General features: G+C 40.1%; 1 protein-coding gene across 2 annotated transcripts in view; it reads right to left on the bottom strand.

The window, feature by feature from the left end:
- The window catches only part of TENT4B (terminal nucleotidyltransferase 4B), a 67,716-nt gene that overhangs the window by 19,062 nt on the left and 30,006 nt on the right, over positions 1-18,648 (bottom strand). For both annotated transcript variants that reach the window (XM_023636937.2, XM_023636936.2), the window contains exon 2: positions 980-1,103. In XM_023636937.2, the coding sequence (XP_023492705.2) occupies positions 980-1,103 (124 nt within the window). The remainder of the gene's footprint in view (positions 1-979; positions 1,104-18,648) is intronic.

Genomic DNA, 18,648 nt, shown 5'->3' with positions numbered 1-18,648 from the left:
TTTAGCAACATCCTTGGCCTCTAGTCACTATCTGCCAGGAACACCTCAAGAGTCATGATAATCAAAAATGTCTGCAACATTGTCAAATGCCTCCTGGAAGGCAAAGCTGCCCCAGTTGAAGGTGCCTGATTCAGATCGCAGAGGAGAGACAACTGTGGCACCAGCAGCTCATCAACGGAATAGGAGCGCCTCCCTCTCCCTGGTGCCTTCAGTGGCTTATCTGAAGCTTCTTTGTTTTGCAAATTGGACAAAAAAAGTTCCCTGGCTTCCCCTTCACCACCCCATGACAGAGTCTAAAGAACAGTTATAACACAAAGTAATGGATTCTAATAAGTTACTTCCTTGAATGTACAAAATTATAGAGCAAACCCTCAAAGGAGCCCTAAAAAGTGAAGCACTAACTTCATGTCAACAACAAGAACCACAAATAAGCAAAGAGGAAATCTTGGGCAAAAGTTCTATTCACTGGGTGGGGGCGACATTGGGAGACAAGAAGTGGTCAGAAACAGAGAAGAAAACAGTTTCAGGAGAGGAGTAGAACAGACTTACATCCGCATTAGCCCAAGAAAATGAACTTCAAGTGACATAAATTCCTACTTGAGATTTTCACTCAGTGATAAACAATCATAACATTTGTAGTGGCAGGTTAGAGCAGAAGAGTAATGAGGTTTTGACATAACACATCCAATAACAGTCTACTACAACGAGGCTTGCTTTGTCTTACTAATGATTCCTAAATATAGTTTGCCTTTAGTAGTTGCTATTCAGCATGGTGAAGAAATAGTTTCAGTCAGTCACTTGATTCAATGCAAATGATAAGGAAGCCCAAAAGTATAAAGGCTGAAGAAACTTTAGACTCTAACCCTACAGCTGCACACACAGCTGCATGTGAGGGCTCGGAATGAGACGCCGACACATGCTCCTCATCCTGGGCCAGGGACGTTATCCTAAGCACCCAGCTACCCACACAGGTACTCACATCAGCGCTGGGCCAGAGCCCCTTAATCACACTCTCGATCCTGTTTACCACCTCCATCCGCATCTTCTCCTCCTCTGGTCTTGGAGACATGTATTCATAAAAATCACTGATTTCTTCATGCAGACTGAAGAAAAAAAGCAGAAAATTTAATAAGGTCAGGCCAATCTAATGAGAAAGTACTATCTTAAATAATCTTACCTAATTAAGTCTTATAAGATAACTCAAGCTGAGGACTTTACATTCATAGATTTGTACCTTAATTTTAATGTCACAATTCATGCTAAGCTAAAAATGGGAATGTACAGAATTTAATCAAAAAAGCCAAAATAATTCAATAAAACAAGAGATTCCAAGAAGTCTTGATGGAAGTGTACTAGCAACTCTCTCAGTATTTATTATGTGCCTGTGCAGAAAACTTGCTGGGTGCTGGTGATTTAAAAAATTTTTCAAAGTTAAAAGTAAGCCCTGGTTCCCACCTTTACACTTCCAATCCAGATGACACAGCCACAAGAAGACAGAGAATCCAAGTGACACAGGCAAGCTTCCTGGCAGTGGGGACTGACCCTCTTCCCCTCTGTCATCCATTCCTCACAGGAGCAAAACAGCACGTCTTTCATAGTGTTTGCTTTGTGAATTAAGTGTCAAATGAACAGCTCAGCCAGTGAACATCAGCAAAGACCTAAGAGAACGGCTGGCAGACAAGGCTCCATGAAGGAGCTAAAGAACTCCAGAGACCCAGAGGTCCGAGGCACACCCAGGAAGCAGCAAGCAAACCACACAGGCTGTGGCAGAGGGAGGAGTGGGAGAAGTCCTTGAGAGGAAGGCAGGCACTGGATGACAGAAGGCTTTGAATGATGAGCTAAGAAGTCCACACTTAAGCAATCCAAATGCTCATCGACTGATGATTGGATAACGATGTGGTATACACACACACACACACACACACACAATGAAATACTACTCAGTCAGAAAAAAAGACAAATTCATCCCATTTGCAATAACATGGAAGGACCTAGGGGGAATTATGCTAAGCGAAACAAGCCCGTCTGAGAAAGACAAATACCAGATGATTTCACTCCTATGTGGAATATAAACAAATACATGGACAAAGAAAACAATTCAGCAGTTACCAGGGGAAGAGGGTTGGGGGTGGGCACAAAGGGGTGAAGGGGAGCGCTTATACGGTGACAGTCAAGAAATAATGTACAACTGAAATCTCACATTAATGTAAACTATTATGAACTTAATTAAAAAAAAAAAAAAAAGAAGAAGTCCAGACTTTCTCCTAGAGTAACAGGGAACTATGCAAATGTTTCTAAGAGGGACCAGGGAAAGATTGACTTCAAAAAGGCAGCACTTTAAGAAGACTCATCTGGCAACTGTGCAAACAATGGACTGGCAAAGAGGCAAGACTGGACGCAGAGAGAACAACCCATAAACTACTGCAACTGTAGAAGGACTGGATGGTGGCAGGAAGGAATGGGCTCCAGAAACATCACACACTCACAGACATGATGGCTGGACCTGACCAGCAACGGAAAGAGAGGTAGGATGCTTCGAGGGCTGGCGTTTGAGGGGCCGGAGGAATCACTCACTGAACAGGATGAGAAGAAAAACTAGGCTGGCTAATGAGCTGAATGTAGTCAGTTAATAGTGGAGAACAGAAGAAAAATAAGGTAGCATTTCTGACAAAGCTGGTGCAACTGTGAAGAGCAACTTTGGGAGGGGAAAGTGAGTGTGAAATGGGAGGAAACCTACTAAACCTGTGTTGAATGCTGACAAGGCCAGAGGCCGCGTTCCAGGTAGCTGGAGGTATGCTGGAGTGAGGGCCATCTCAAGCTATCTGTCTAGCACAGCTGTGATGCACCAGGAGGCCAGAAGAAGGGTGCTAAGAGCAATGGGTGCCAAGCACCGTGGGTGCATGAGGAGCAGAGGGGAGCATCCTGGGGGATGGCAGCCAGGCAGGGCAGCCTTGTAGTAACAGAATCTCGAAGAAGGAATGTGCCTGCAATTGTACAGCCCATTCAGGTCCAGAGCAGGTACAGGATTCACAGGAAGCTGGAAACACCAGGAGACCAAAAACAGTTTTGAGGAAGGAAAAAAATGTCTAAGTCCCAACCCCGACTAGCTATAACATTTAAAATGTGGCCAAGTAAGCAATCACAGTTTCTGCCTCTTCTGATGTTTTATTTTTAGACTGAGAGTCAAAATACTTGAATTTTAGACTCAGGCTCTGCCTGAGGGCAGCTGTGTTCCTTTCAAAAAGTGACTGGTACTCTACGGCCACAGCATCCTCAGGCAAAACCTAAGGGTTGGCAACCAGGAACCTTTCCCGGCCCTTAGTTTCAAAGCGTGGCCCTTTGGTGAGAAATGATTTACAGCAACACTCTGCCTGCTTGCTGTGCAATACTGCAGAAAAACTGGATCTTAAAACTCCAGAGAGTTTTGCAGCTGAGTCCAGAGTCTCCCAGTTGAGTCAAGTCTTCCTTGGCATGCTTCTGGGTAGCTCACGATCTTAACCTTCTGATTTTTTTTTTTTTAAAGCTTCCCAGGTTTTAATGTGTTCTCTAAGGTTATCTGCTTTGGTTTTCTCTTGAAGACAACAGCCACAAAGATTAGTCATTAGCAAGTCTACAACCTGCTCTTCTGCACAGGTCTTTTGGCAAAGATGAGGACCACCAATAAACAGCAAAACAAATGGATTTCTTCTAACTGTGTCGTTTGCTATGAATTATCAGTGTTTATTTGTGGTTCGAAAGCACATCACCATAGAACATTTCCATTTTAACTAATGGAAAAACTTAAATTTGACTGTATGTAGACGCTACAAAGGCCCACTTGCACATTCTCTAATTCAAAAAATATTTAGCCCAATTTCCAGTTAATATTCAAGTCATATGAAACGGAGTAAGAATTCATTCTCCCAAAATTACTGAGTGCCTATGTTCAAAGCACTAGAAGCAAAAAGACTAAGCACACGTGATCATTGCCCTCACTAATTTCCATCTAACGACAAAAGGAAATACTCATTTAAAGTAATTTTGTGATGTGTAATGTGTATGTCCTGCACTGTTCCACCACAGGCAGATTTCACATGAACAGAAGGAGAGCTTTCCAGTGATCACAGCTGCAGGGAATGGAACGGGTTGCCTTGCAGGGTAGTGAGGTCCCTGTCACTACAAGTATAAATAAAGAAACTAGAAGACCATGAGGCAAACAAAGGTCTAAAAAGAGATTTCTGAACTTGGTAAAAAGGAGAGAAGCTTCTAAAATTCCTGTTTATCACTAGAATTCTAGGTTTCTAATTAGCACATTCATTTGGAGGCAAATTATTATAGGTTTACGAGACAAGCTCTTAAAACAAGACTACTCTAACTGTTACTAGTCTATGGAACCACTTTCTTATTTAGGAAGAACTGGTTCCCCATGTTAGCCTACTTCTTTTATTGACTTGCATTTGCCATACTGGAAGGGGGAAAAAGGAGGGCTTTTATTTTTTTAAAGCAAAGACATACTTGAACAGAAAGAACAAGAGAACCCATCTCAGGTCTGCCAGAATCATCTCCGTACCCACCTCAAATACAAATATCACAACGTACCTTGCCTGTATGTAACCAGCTATGTGTAAACTGCAGAAGAACTAAGTGAGAAATCTTGGTACACTTTGGAAATAAACCTCCAGTACAGATTTTTAAGTAATTCTGTGGGGTTCCATCTTACGGATTGCATAATTTTAGTGGCACGGTGCCATGTATTTCCAGTGCTTAAAAAATCCTGAAGGAACTGTGAGTGCCCAATACATGCCTGGCTCATTTTTGAGTGACATCATGACCTAATAAAGGCCAGAAACTAGAGAAACTTTGTAAGCTTGCTTTCATATATTCATGAAACTTTATGCCTCTGAAATCATCCAAATACAGAGAGAAAACTTTAGTTTCTCCCATATCTGGATCCAAACTCAGTATGATTAATTAGTAAATAGTGCTGAATGCCACATATCCAGCCTTATAGTTTCTCATCTTAAACTATAAAATGCAACTCTTCTGTGATCAAAACACATGAGTGAGCAAAATACAGTGTCCTCTATTAGGATATCAGTGTTAGCTTTTTAAAAGGTCAAGTGAGCAAGAAAGGACACCACTCCCTGTTTACAAAAGTATATAATATAAAAGCAATATGATAAAAATAAATACCACTATATAACTGTAAAGGATGCCTCGAAAAAACAAGAAAAGAAAGAGAATCAAAATTAATTTGCTGAGGTAAAATTTATATTAATCTCAAAATTAACGATAACACAAAAATTTAATGTGACAAGGAAGAGACAGCAACAAAAAATAGTTTCTATATTTTAGAGTACAATCCACAGATAATTTAGGTCAAAAAGGAGACAAGAAAAAAATCACTCTTGCTCTGAGAAAAGCTCTATCAGAGGAGAAATCTTGGCCTTTCAAAATTATATGAATTTTACAATGCTCATCATAGGAAAAGAAAGTAGAGCTGCCCGCAAAGGCTCAATTTCTCTAGCGATAAAGAGAAGAATCTGCTTCCCCCTTTCCAACTGGGGCCCTCGGGAGATGCCGCACCCTCAAACCGGACGCACTGTGGCAGCCGCCCTGCTGGGCCCTCTCCCCAGTCCCAGCAGGCAGACGACCCCCTGCTGGGCCCTCTGCTCAGCACCGTCCCCTGCAGCCCACCTAGCATCTGTGCAGGGGCTAGCACTGCTTCCTGCCCAGCCTGCACCATGCTTGAGGCCACCTCCCCATCCAGGTCAAGCCTTCCAGTTTTCATAACTGATGTCCGCATTAATTACTAACTTCAGGCTTACATGGAGGCACTGACAAACTTCTATTCAATTACTGTCAATAAGAAGACACCCTGCAAAAAAATTTTTTAAGATTAATAATAACGAATTTTTACTAGGATATATGGAAAACGCATTCACATACTATGCGTCAAAGTGTAAATTACTATAAGCTCTCTGGAGATTGTTGTATTAATAAATGACAACACTTTTATAAATAATTGTTGAAATTCCCCTTCCTTCATTAAAATCAGGATCTTGAAGAGATATCTGCACTCCCATGTTCATAGCAGCACTATTCATAATAGCCGAGATATGGAACAAACCGAAATGTCCACTGACAGATGGGTACAAAAAATGTGGTATATACCAACAACGACATACTACTCAGCCTTAAAATAGGAAATCTTGCCTTTTGCAACATGGATGAACCTGGAGGACATTATGCTAAGTGAAATAAGCCACTCACAGAAGGACAAATACCGTATGATTCCAATTATATGTGATATCTAAAACAGTCAAACTCCTAGAAGCAGAGAATAGAATGGTGGTTGCCAGGGGTTGGGAGGAGGAGTGGGGAATGGGAGTTGTTCAATGGGTATGAAGTTTCAGTTAAGCAGGATGAGTAAGTTAGAGAGCTCTGCTGTATAACATAGGGCCCACGGTTAACAATACTGTACTGTGCACTTCAAAATTTGTTAAGAGGGTAGATTTCATGTTGCATTCTTATGGCAAAAAAGAAAGGAGGGACACAAGAAAACTTTTGGAGGTTTTGGATATGTCTATTACCTTGATTGTGGTGACGGTTTCATGGGTGTATGCTATGTCTAAACTCACCAAGTTGAATACAGTCATGCACCACATAACAATGTTTCAGTCAACAATGGAACGCATATACAATGGTGGTCCCATAAGATTATAATGGAGCTGAAAAATTCCTACCACCTAGTGATGTCACAGCTGTGGTAACATCCTAGCGCAAAGCATTACTCACGTGTTTATGGGGTTGCTGGTGTCAACAAACCTACTGCACTGCTAGTCATATAAAAGCACGTATTCCAGAAGCAGGTATTGTTATCAGAGGAGACCATAGCTCCATGGGTGTTACTGCCCCTGAACCTTCCAGTGGGGACAAGGGGTGGAGGCAGAAGACAGTGATATTGATGATCCTGACGCTGTGTAGGCCTAGGTAATGTGAGTGTTTTTGTCTTAGTTTTTAACAAAAAAATTTTTAAAGTAAAAAAGACAAAAAATTTTAAAATAGAAAAAAGCTTATAGAATAAGCATATAAAGAAAATATTTTTGTACAGCTATACAATTTTGTGTTTTAAGCTGTGTTACCACAAAAGAGCTAAAAAGTTTTGAAAATTTTAAAGTTTATAAAGTAAAAAAGTTACAGTATGCTAAGGCGAATTTATTATCGAAGAAAGAAACATATTTTTTATACATTTAGTGTAGCCTAAGCGTGCAGTGTTGATAAAGTCTACACTAGTGTACGTAATGTCTTAGGCCTTCACATTCACTCACTGACTCACCCAGAGCAACCTCCAGACCTACAAGCCCCGTTCATGGTAAGTGCCCTATACAGGCGTACCATTTTTTATCTTTTATACCGTATTTTTACTGTACTTTTTCTATGTTTAGATACACAAATACTTACCATTGTGATACAACTGCCTATAGCATTAGTGCAGTAGCACGCTGTACAGATTTGTAGCCTAGAAGGAACAGGCTATACCATATAGGCTAGGTGTATAGTAGGCTATATCATCTAGGTTTGTGTAAGTACACTCTTATGATGTTCGCACGACGACAAAATCACCCAACAATGCATTTCTCAGAATATATCCCTGTCGTTATGTGACACATCACTGTATTTGTATTAAATGTGTGTAGTTTTTTGTTCATCAATCATACTTCAATAAAGCTGTTTAAAAACCAATTCCCTTCTTTTCATCCTCCAGAAATATTTCCATGAGGGAACAAGGATATTCATCACAGCATTATTTGGAATACTAAAAAACTTAGAAACAGCCTCAACGTCCATCAATGGGATCCACTTAAATAATCAGAGGAGCACTCATTGACTTTCCCTTAAATTATAGCCAATAACCCATTAAAAAGAACAAAGTAGCTACATGAGCTGATAAAGAAAGATCTAAGATTTGTTAAGTTTAAAAGAAAAAGCACAAAGTGTTTAGCAGGATCCCTTTGATGTGTATTAAACATGCACACACACCGAGAGAGACAAGTTCTCCAGAAGGAGAGCTACTCACATTGACCACCTTAGGGACAGGGCATGAGAGGAGAGCTAGCGAGACTCTCACATTTTATTTCCTATCATTCTATACTATTACAATTTTTTTTAAACCACCAGTGTGTATTTGTTTGTCTGCTTTCCTAACAGGGCTTATTATCTGTTTGGAGAGATTACAGGCCATTTGTCATCTTCTCTATATTTTCTCACATGAAAAATATATAGCATGTGTTTGTATTTCCAACCCCACCTCAGAGGACAAGGCCTATATATACCTTAGTGTCTGCAGTGATGAAATCTACTGAGTGAATTTGGTGGAGGAGGGGAAATTCACTTTTTACAAAATCTATACATTTGTATGATCTACCTTTAAAAATGCACACGTTAATTATCACTGTATATTTTTATAACAAAGGAAAACATTTATTACAGAAAACTACCACTTAAAGGAGAAAGACTCAAGTTACTCTAATAATCTAGCCTTGTAGACCAAAAAGCTACAGATCTGGCAACCGGAGAACCTCAGCAATCTCAGAAGGAGCCCGGTGCTCGGCCTGTGGAAAGCACTGACACCTGGGCACATAAGAGGGACCCCCCCCCCCCAAACCCAGGCATGCAGCAACAGACACACAACATGACATTTGGGAAGTTGCTGCATGCCCGATGAGTGTGTAAGAGAGTTTCTGTTGGTGTCTGTCTTACCCTTTCTAGGAATTTATAGACTTAGGTCTGTGTATATATGCAAGACAAATTTCTGGAAGAAAACACAGAACTGCTGGCAGCAGTTTCCTCTGGGGAGTGGGTGTGAGGTCTGAGGTGCAGAGATTTTTCCCCTTTGTACTGTCTGATCTTTCCCAAATGCAGGTAGGCACCAAGAGAAGTGAGTGACAGCACTAGCCCTGGGGCGATCCTAGTCCATCTGAGTGACATCTTCAAGAGGCACTAGAATTCGATTTTTACAAAGAAATGTCACACACAAAGATATCCCTGCTCCCCTATTTCCAGCTGCCAGCTAGACACTTGTACATAGATGTCACCTCAAACTCACTAAGTCCAAAATGAAATTCCTTATCTTTCTCCAAAACCTATTCCTTCCCCTTGTATTTTCCTTCCTGAGTTATTGTATCCCCAGATGGAAACTTCAGCCTTTCCTGGTTCATCCTTCTTCCTCATTCCCTAGAGCTAATAGGTCTCCAAACCCCCCCCACCCCCGCCAAAAACCCACTTCCAAATCAGACCCTGCTCTGCCTTAAAGTCCTTGTCCTTGACTGTCTTTGTAGGACACTGTAGCAGCCTCCAAACTGGTCTCCCTGCCACTAGCAGCTCCCTTCTCTAGGCCATCTTCCATGTGGTCCCCTGGGTTCCCCTCCTCAACCTAACTGTGCCACTTTCAAACTCCTTATCAGAGCACTACCTACCTCGCTAGCCCCCGGTCTGATCCCTCCTCTCCCCAGTACAGCCACGCAGAACTGTGCCAAAACATGCTATGCCTTTTCAAGAACCTGCCTTTGCACAGGGCAAACCCAGTGCCTGCAATACAGTCTTAGCCTTTGAGAGCTCAAATATCACCTCCTTGGTAGAATTTCCAGAAGCAGAATTACTTCAGACCCCCCTCAATGCTCCTGTACCACCCCAGTCCTAGTCCTGCCTCTTGCCTAGCAGTCAATCACAATGAATTACCTGCTTACAGGCCAGCCCACTCAGAAGCAAGTCTCCTGGATTCAGGTCTGTGTTCCCAGACCCGAGACGCAGCACAGGGAAGTGCTTCCTCAAGAAGTGACCCCTGAGTCCACACGTGTACATCTCTCTACTCTCATGTTCATGTGATCACAAAACAGAGATTATGCGCCTTAAAATGACCTTGGTACCAGAATCCAAGGAAATGGGCACTCATACACTGTGGGTGCAAAAAGAACGAGAAAGGAGGGCAATTTGGCCCAAGAATTACAGATGTCCTTTAAAGAAGGCAATTCCACTTCTCAGAACGTAGCCTAAGGAGGTAAGTATGCATGTGCACCGAGATATGGCTATAAGAAAATATCCACAATGAGCATATAATTTTTTTAAAAGCCAAGGTTTAGAAGTATTTCAAGAACGGAATACCCCATTATCTCTATATTTTAAAGCTACACAATACGTCTACTTTTCTAAGGTATTGACAGGGATACAGCAAGGCCACTTGGAAAAAGCCATGCCTAACTCAACAGGAAGACCACCAGTAACAAAGCTAAAAGGAAAAAGCTCTCAACCTCTTCTATTTGTAGACAAGAAATGTACTCACACTCCACATAACTCTCACTATATCCTAGGATTTAAAAAAAGGGGAGTGAAAATACAGATGATGACGTAAAATTAATTAAAAGGCTAAAAGAAGGAGCCCACAGATTTTACTTTGGCAAACTGTGTAGGCATTTAAAACTGTTATTCATAGTTAAGGAATGTCGTATTTGTGATGTCAGCCCCTCTCTGGTTAAGACATGGGAGTCAAAGTGCAGAAAACCGATCCTTCTCTCTGCGTCCTAGATTATCAAGTTTCCATTTTTTTCTTCTTTTAAGAGGTGTTCATATCTGTTTCCCTAGAAATTAGAGCATTCTTTTTAAAGGCCATTGTCTGTTGCTCTCAATTTTTGGACACAGCTTTATGAGGCCAGTGTTTCAGAAGGAGGGTCTTTTCGTTTGATTTCCTCTCTGTCCCTTCCCCCTTAACTGCTATGAAGACAGAGAGAATGAAAACCATCTGACGACTTCCCCTAAGCCTCTTATTTTTGCAACTCAACATTTCCACTACTTTCAATCACTTGTAAGATAAAGGAAACGAGATAAAAGAAGGAAGAAATTATTACCTAAGGGTTACTTTATCTAATTCCAGTCATTAATTCCTTCCCCGTCCAGTAATAATTCTAAATGCCCCCACCACTCTCAGTAGATCTAACCAAATTTGGATAAAGCTGGGAAGCCCAAAGAATAGCTGACAGTATCCCCCAACTAAGATCAAATATCTTGAAAAGCTTAGTTAATAAATTAATTTCCCAAATGGAAGAACCTCAAATGTTTGCTGAGTGAAAAAAACAAATAAATGAGGCTGAATCTTTCCTTATCTACAGGGTCCAAATGCCAATAAGAACAGTGCATTCCAGGGGCTGGCCTCACGGCATAGTGGTTAAATTTGGTGCACTCCACTTTGCCAGTCCAGGTTCACAGGTTCAGATCCCAGGAGCAGACCTACACCACTCATCAGCCATGCTGTGGCAGTGACCCACATATAAAGTGGAGAAAGACTGGCACAGATGTTGGCTCAGGGCTAATCTTTCTCAGCAAAAAATAAAAGAATGGTTTATTCTATAAAAGTTTGTTATATTCTTAAATATAACAATGAAATATGGATGTGTTTAACCCATACAATTCTAATACCAAAACTTTATTTTTTATTTGTTTTTCATTTATTTGTTTACATATTTATCTTTGGTTGAGGGGCTGGTGTTTGAGAACAGATGCTGCTCTATAAATACACAAGCACTTGTACTGTCTTCCCCTGTGCTGGAATACTGGTAAAAGAGGCAGAGAACCAGCAGAGGGGTACCTCACTTTCAAGGGCCCCTGCACATGAAAATCCAGATATCCAAAACATATTAGAGGTGATTATTTGCTTAATAAATAATTTAATCAAATAGGGTAAACAACTGATGCATATTTAAAATATTTTAACTATTAATAGTGATTACCTTGGATAATGGAACTGGAAACAAGCTTAACTGGGAGAAAGGCTTTCATAATTTACTTTTTTTTCCTGTACAGTTGAGATTTTTAGGATAAGTGTTGGTATTGCTTACAGAATTTTTTAATGCTTAAGCAAAGAAAAAAACACAACAAAAACAAACTGATTCACAAACAATCTATTTACACATACACCAAAAACACAATGTACGTAAACCTAGGTTGACTTTATGAGGTCTATACTTTTTCAAAATCAACAACAAAATGAACTCTGAAAGAATTATGGAAATTTACAGTGGTTTGGAAAAACAAACAGAAAAAAGCCCATAAAATCACCTATAGTTCCACCCCCCTAACAGCAGCAAACACAGCCAGTGGTGACTGTGCCAGACACACACACTCACCAAACACCTGCTGCACACCGCCTGACTCCACATACCACTTCGGAGTCGGTGGAAAAACACAGGGACTATATCATGGTCACTAGGCATGGCATTTGATACCATAAAAATGAATTTTAATGACTGCACATATTCTAGTATACGAATATACCACAATTTATTTTACCAATCCTTTATTGTTGAGCATTTAGGTTGCTTCCAATTTTTTACTACTTAATTAACATCATAATGCTATCCTGAACATAAATCTGCAATCAACTCTAATCTTTCTCTCAGAAGTGGAATCCCTTGGGGAACAAGTATGGGCAGTTAATACTTCTGAAGATTCCCAAAATGCCCTCCGCCAGAATGGGTGATGATATATTCTCCCACAAAAATGGATGAGGGTCCTTCCTCAACCTCCACACCAATGGAGAGGGTTCTGTTTTTATTCTTTAATTCCCAATAAGGTTAGGAATTTTCTCCATGACTATTAGACATTTATATTCTTTGTTTTTCAACGCCTTTCAAAATAAGCTATGTGACGGACTGAATACAGTAGTTTAAAGAGCATGAGCTGGAATCAAACCTCTGCATCACCCCTTACTGGGTACGCCTGGGCAGGTGCTTTACCTCACCAGGCCCACTTCCCACCTGTGAAATGAGGACAACAGAACCCATCTTGGAGGGTTTCTGTAAGGATTAAATGAGAGTGTGGGAAGGGCTTAGCATAGGTTTACTGCTTACTCAGCACACAGTAAAGCCTCAAGAAATATCAGCTATCATTAATTATTAACAAATATTTAAGGGATTATGTTAAGTGAAATAAGCCAGATAGAAAAGGACAATCTCTGTATGACTCCACTCACATGAGGACTTTAAACCTGTGGACAAAGAGAACAGATTAGTGGCTACCAGAGGAAAGGGGGGGGTGGGAGGTGGGCACAAAGGGTGAAGGGTTGCACCTACAACACGACTGACAGATAATAATATACAACTGAAATTTCACAAGATTGTAACCTATCATTAACTCAATAAAAAAATTTTTTAAAAAACACCAAATATTTAATAAATACCTACAAAGTGTCAGGCACTGAGCTAGGCACTAAGTTACTGCACTGAACAAGAGAGACATGGACCCTGCCATCATGAAGCTTACAGCCATTAAGGAATTAATTTTTTTTTAATTTTATTCTTATTTTAGTGTTGTGCTGGTCCTATTTTCTTACTGGTTCATTAGCATTCTTTATATATTATGGCTACTAACCTTTTGCCATAGACACAAATATCCTTTCTTGTTATTCTTTCCATTTTAAGTTTCTACAGTGCGCATAAATTCTTTTTTTTATTTTGATGGGTTTATCTTTGCCTAAAAGGAACAGCCAGCCAAGGTAGATGAATGTAACTGTAACAAGAAAGGGTAACTCACATGCAACTTCAGTGCTAGGACCCACTGAGGAGTGGTGGAGAAGGCAGTAACCCAGAAAGCCCAGGCCCCATCTAAAAGAAGTGGCCACCACTTAATACTGGCTAATTGTTGCCACATAGGAATGTAAGCCCAGTATTGCCAGCACTTCCCATGTTTCAAGATAAACCAGAAATCTAGACTTGTAGGTAAATTTTCATTTTAAAATTCTGACACAATTTTCAAAAGATGAATTAAACAAGACAAAATGGTGTAGGCAAAAAAAAAAAATACGTATCCAGCTCTGATTCAGCCATTAGGCCATCAGTCTGCAGTCTTGGCTTTTAAGTCTCCCTTTTCTATATGTTTCAAAAGTCTTTTTTACCTTGACATTAGAAAAATATCTGACTCAAGAAAACGAGAAGACAAGCCATAGACTGGGAGAAAATACTTGTAAAACACATAATCTGATACAAGATTGGTATCCAAAATATACAAAGAACTCTTAAAACTCAACAATAAGAAAATAAACAACCCAATAAGAAATGGGCAAAAGACCTGAACCGACTCCTCACCAAAAAAAATACACAGGCAGCAAATAAGCATATGAAAAGATATTCGACATCCTATGTCATTAGGGAATTGCAAATTAAAACAACAGTAAGATGCTACTACACACCTATCTGAATGGCCAAAATCCAAAACACTGAAAACACCAAATGCTGACAAGGATGTGGAGCTTCTCATTCATTGCTGGTGGGAATGCAAAATGGTACAGCCACTTTGGAAGGCAGTTTGGTGGTTTCTTACAAAACTAAACATACTCTTACCAGAGGAGCCAGTAATCATGCTCCTCAGTATTTACCCAAAGGAGCTGAAAACTTACGTCCACACAAAAACCTGCACACAGATGTCTACAGCAGCTTTATTCATAATCATCAAAACCTGGAAGCAACGAAGATGTCCTTCACTAGGTAACCGAATAAACTGGTACATCCAGACAATGAATATTATTCAATGCTAAAAAGAAACGAGCTATCAAAGCCATGAAGAGACATGAAAGTACCTTAAATCCATATTACTAAGTGAAAGAAGCCGATCTGAAAAGGCTACGTACTATATGATTCTAACTATATGACATTCTGGAAAAGGCAAAACTATGGAGACAGTAAAAGGACCAGTGGTTGCCAGGGGCAGGGGGGAGGGTGGGATGAAAAGGCAGCGCACAGAGGATTTTTATGGCAGTGAACCTATTCTGTATATTATGATAGTGGATATATGTCATTATACATTTATCCAAACCCATAAAATGTACAACACTAAGAGGGAATCCTTATGTAAACTGCAGACTATGTGATAATGACGTATCAATGAAGATTCATTGATTGTCACAAATGTACTGCCCTGGTGGGATATGGGAAGAAATCTATGTACCTTCCACTCAGTTTTGCTGTGAACCTAAAATGCTCAAAAAAAAAAAAAAAAAGTCTATCAAAAAATGTGACTCTTTTTCTTCTAGTTATTTAATTTTTTCCTTTTTCCTACTTATCATCACTTATTCATTTGTAATTTAACTGAATACGACGAAAGGGAGGGATATAACTCTTTTTTTCGAATAGCTAGCTAATCAAGTGTCCAGCACCCTTTACCGACTACTCCATCCTTTCCTCAGAGATTGAGTAAACACTTGCTGTTTCCAGTCTGCCCAGTGGCCTGTCTCCTGCTTCCCCCAGTAATTCTACCAGCCCACCCCCTTCCTTTGGGGAACAATTCCTTTCTCTACTGTTCCATGTGATCCTAGTGAGGCTACACAGCAGAGCCAGCTGAGTTCTGGACAGCAGCAGGCACGAGTGGCCCTGTTAGCGCAGCATCCCATGGCTGTGGTCCAGGGATGGGCACATGACCCAAGTAGCCCACGTGGTGTCCTTCCTTGGGACTTTACATACTGAAACTAAGGACGGTCATATTCTTCTTTCCCCTTGAGCTGTAAAAATAGAAGCCTGGAAGTATCAACAACCACACCTCCTTTTCCTCTAGCTGCAAAAGGAAGCCCATCTGCAATAGGACAGAGTGGAGCCAAACCCGGGAAAAAAGCAAAGTCAGGGAGAGAGAGGGCATCTGAGCCTTCTCTGGAGTCACTGAAGCAAGTACCACCCCAAGGGTACCCTAGGATCTTGACAAAATAAATGCCTTTGTTTGGCTTTTGCTTAAACCAAGATGACTGATTTTCTTTCCCTTGCACTTGAAAAACTCCTAATTTACACACCAAGCCTTTAATTATACACTAAACTCATACGCGTAGTTGAGGCAGGTCTTAGGCTTTCTCTTCAGATTTACTTCTGTTTTCGTCTATTCTAGGGCTCAGATTACCCTTTAAAATTCTTGTATAGATCCATAAATAGTTGATAGTACAAAACCAATCCTCCCCCAAACTCATCTTTAGTTTTAAAATGTTCTTGGCTATTCTTGCCTGTTTATTCTTTTAGATGCTCTTCAGAATCATTTTAACAAGTCACTCTCTCCCTTCAGAAAAAATTCACTAGGATTTTTATTTGAATTACATGAATTAACAAATTAATGAGTTGCTTTAACATCTTCAAGTCTTTTACGCCTCTCATATAACATTTTTCATTTTCTTAACATTTCTGGCTTTGTTTTAAATTATTTTGAGGGTTTTTATGTGCTAGTGAGTGAAATTTTTTTCCTTGTTTTAATTATATTTTCTGACTGTAATATAGAAAAGCTAACAACTTTTGAATATTTATTTTATAACCAACCAGACAATTTTCTAGCCCTACCACATGGGCTAGAATTACCAAGATAAGGCCAAACAACACTGGTGAGAGCAGGCATCTGTGTCATGTTCCTGATTTAACAGGAAGTATTCCTAGTTTTCACATAATGTTGAATATTGGTTTGAAAGTGCCACTTTTTATCAGGCAATGGAAGTGTCTGCATAGTCCTAGCTTACTACAGTTGTCCCTTTTTTAACAAATTTCACTTAAGGCCTCCCTCAATAAAGTTATTTTATACAAGCATCTGTTACACTTTTTGCCAGAACAAAGCAACATGGTACTCTCTTCCTTTCATGACGACAACGCTGATGATGATGATTAAATGCTACAACTTTAATTATGTGGCTTTCTTCTAAACAAATTTCACAAGTCACTAATATGATAACAACAAAAATGTTTAAAGTCAAACAGAAACCTAATAGGCTGACAAATCAACCTTTTTCTCCCCATATTCCCAACTAGGTAACTTTTTTAACCCAAAAAACAGCAAATAAAACAAAATAGAAACAATACATCTTATATTTTCATTGAGAACCTAATGAGCACCTAATAGGAAGACATTTTCCAGATGTGCATAAAAATTAAAACATTGAAGGCTAGCCTGGTGGTGTAGTGGTTAAGTTTGTGTGCTCTGCTTCAGCGACCTGGGGTTCACAGGTTCAGATCCCAGGTGCAGACCTAGCACTGCCTGTCAAGCCACGCTCTGGCGGCATCCCACATACAAAATAGAGGAAGACTGGCACAGATGTTAGCTCAGCAACAATCTTCCGCAAGCAAAAGGAGGAAGATTGGCAATAGATGTTAGCTCAGGGCCAATCTTCCTCACAAAAATAAAAGAATAAAATTAAAAAATAAAAATAAAAAACCAAAACATTGATTATAAAAATCATCTGGACTCTGTACCGTTTCATCTGGTTCAATCTCTCAGACCAAATTTATTTTAAATACACGTCTCATTTACTATCTAACTTTTCTTAAAATCTGCATAAGTTATGGGCAGTCACATCTATCTGCAGGGTATTGTGAAGTTCTTCTACACTGTTTGTTCCACTCCAAAGTGAGGCCGGAGATGATTATTATTTCAAGACTATTTATGTCTACACTGGGCCACACAGCACTTTATCAGAATAATGCTTACTCATCAACCTTGTAAAAATTCCCACTAAATTTATCCTTAATCCCTGGAAACAGTTTAAAGTTTTTAAGACCTAGGGACAAAATAAAAAATCTATTAGATAGCCTATCAAATTAAAAAATATATATTTTATATATATATATATAAAGTTTTTAGAGACACTGTAAACACTCTGATACTTCTAAAGAGGCCCTGTAATGATAAATAATGCCTCATTTAGTCTTCACTAACAAAATAAAATATACAAGATTTGCCAAACTTCCCTCTCTACAAGCTAAAGCTTTAATAATGAGAAAAATATGCTGTATCACTATATTTAAGCCCTCTTTTTGCTTCCGTAACTCAGGGCCGTCACTGGGCACACTCATGGTCGTCCAGCATCATTCAGAGCAGCACGAGGTCTGAATGCGGGCTTTGCTGCTTGGCTATCAGCTCATTCTTGCTACGTCATTCTGACTTCCACTCCTCTTCTCTTTCAGTTTCTATTTCGTTTACTAGGGGCATTAAAGGAAAGTAAACTCACTGAGAGCTTAAGGTTTCTCCAAAGAACCGAGTTCCCAGTTCTGGCGCTAGGCTCTGAGAGCTGTACTGACAGGAAGACTCTGTTCTGGAGAGGCCTCACCCCGACAAAGCATCTCACATCTGGATGGCACTTCGTATCTTTCAAAGGGCTCTGACCTAGTCCCTAATTCAATCAGCCACAATAATTCTGTGAGGCAGCCTAGGTAGAAGTTACTTTCTAACTAAATGAATTTTTTTTAATGGGGAATAACTGATTTCCCTAAGATCACAAAAAAAATCAACAACAGAACCAAATCTGGAAAACAGCTCTCACTCGAACATGGCAACCATTAGGATCACAGAGATAAAATTACTTTCAAATCCCCACTAAGACTTCTCTAGGTGAGTGACCTTTCAAAAGCTACCAACTGCCCTCAGCCCCAGAGTCTCATCTGTAAAACAGGCACATTAATGCCCACTCTGCAGTTCCGTGAGGCCCCAGCCCACTGCCTGGCACTTGGTACATTTTAGAGTCCCCACCGATCTCAGGTTTTAGCTGCCTTAGGTCTTCATGAGCTCACACATACATGAGGATGATGACAGGGTAGGATAGGTCCACCAAAACAGCACAGTCACTTAATATGGCAGCCACCAGCTGCCGCCCTTATCCTTTTTGGA

This window comes from Equus caballus, chromosome 3 (genome assembly GCF_041296265.1).
Source record: "Equus caballus isolate H_3958 breed thoroughbred chromosome 3, TB-T2T, whole genome shotgun sequence".
Taxonomy (NCBI): Eukaryota; Metazoa; Chordata; class Mammalia; order Perissodactyla; family Equidae; genus Equus; species Equus caballus.
Note: the sequence above shows the minus strand (reverse complement) of the source record. Positions and strands in the feature narration are given on the sequence as shown.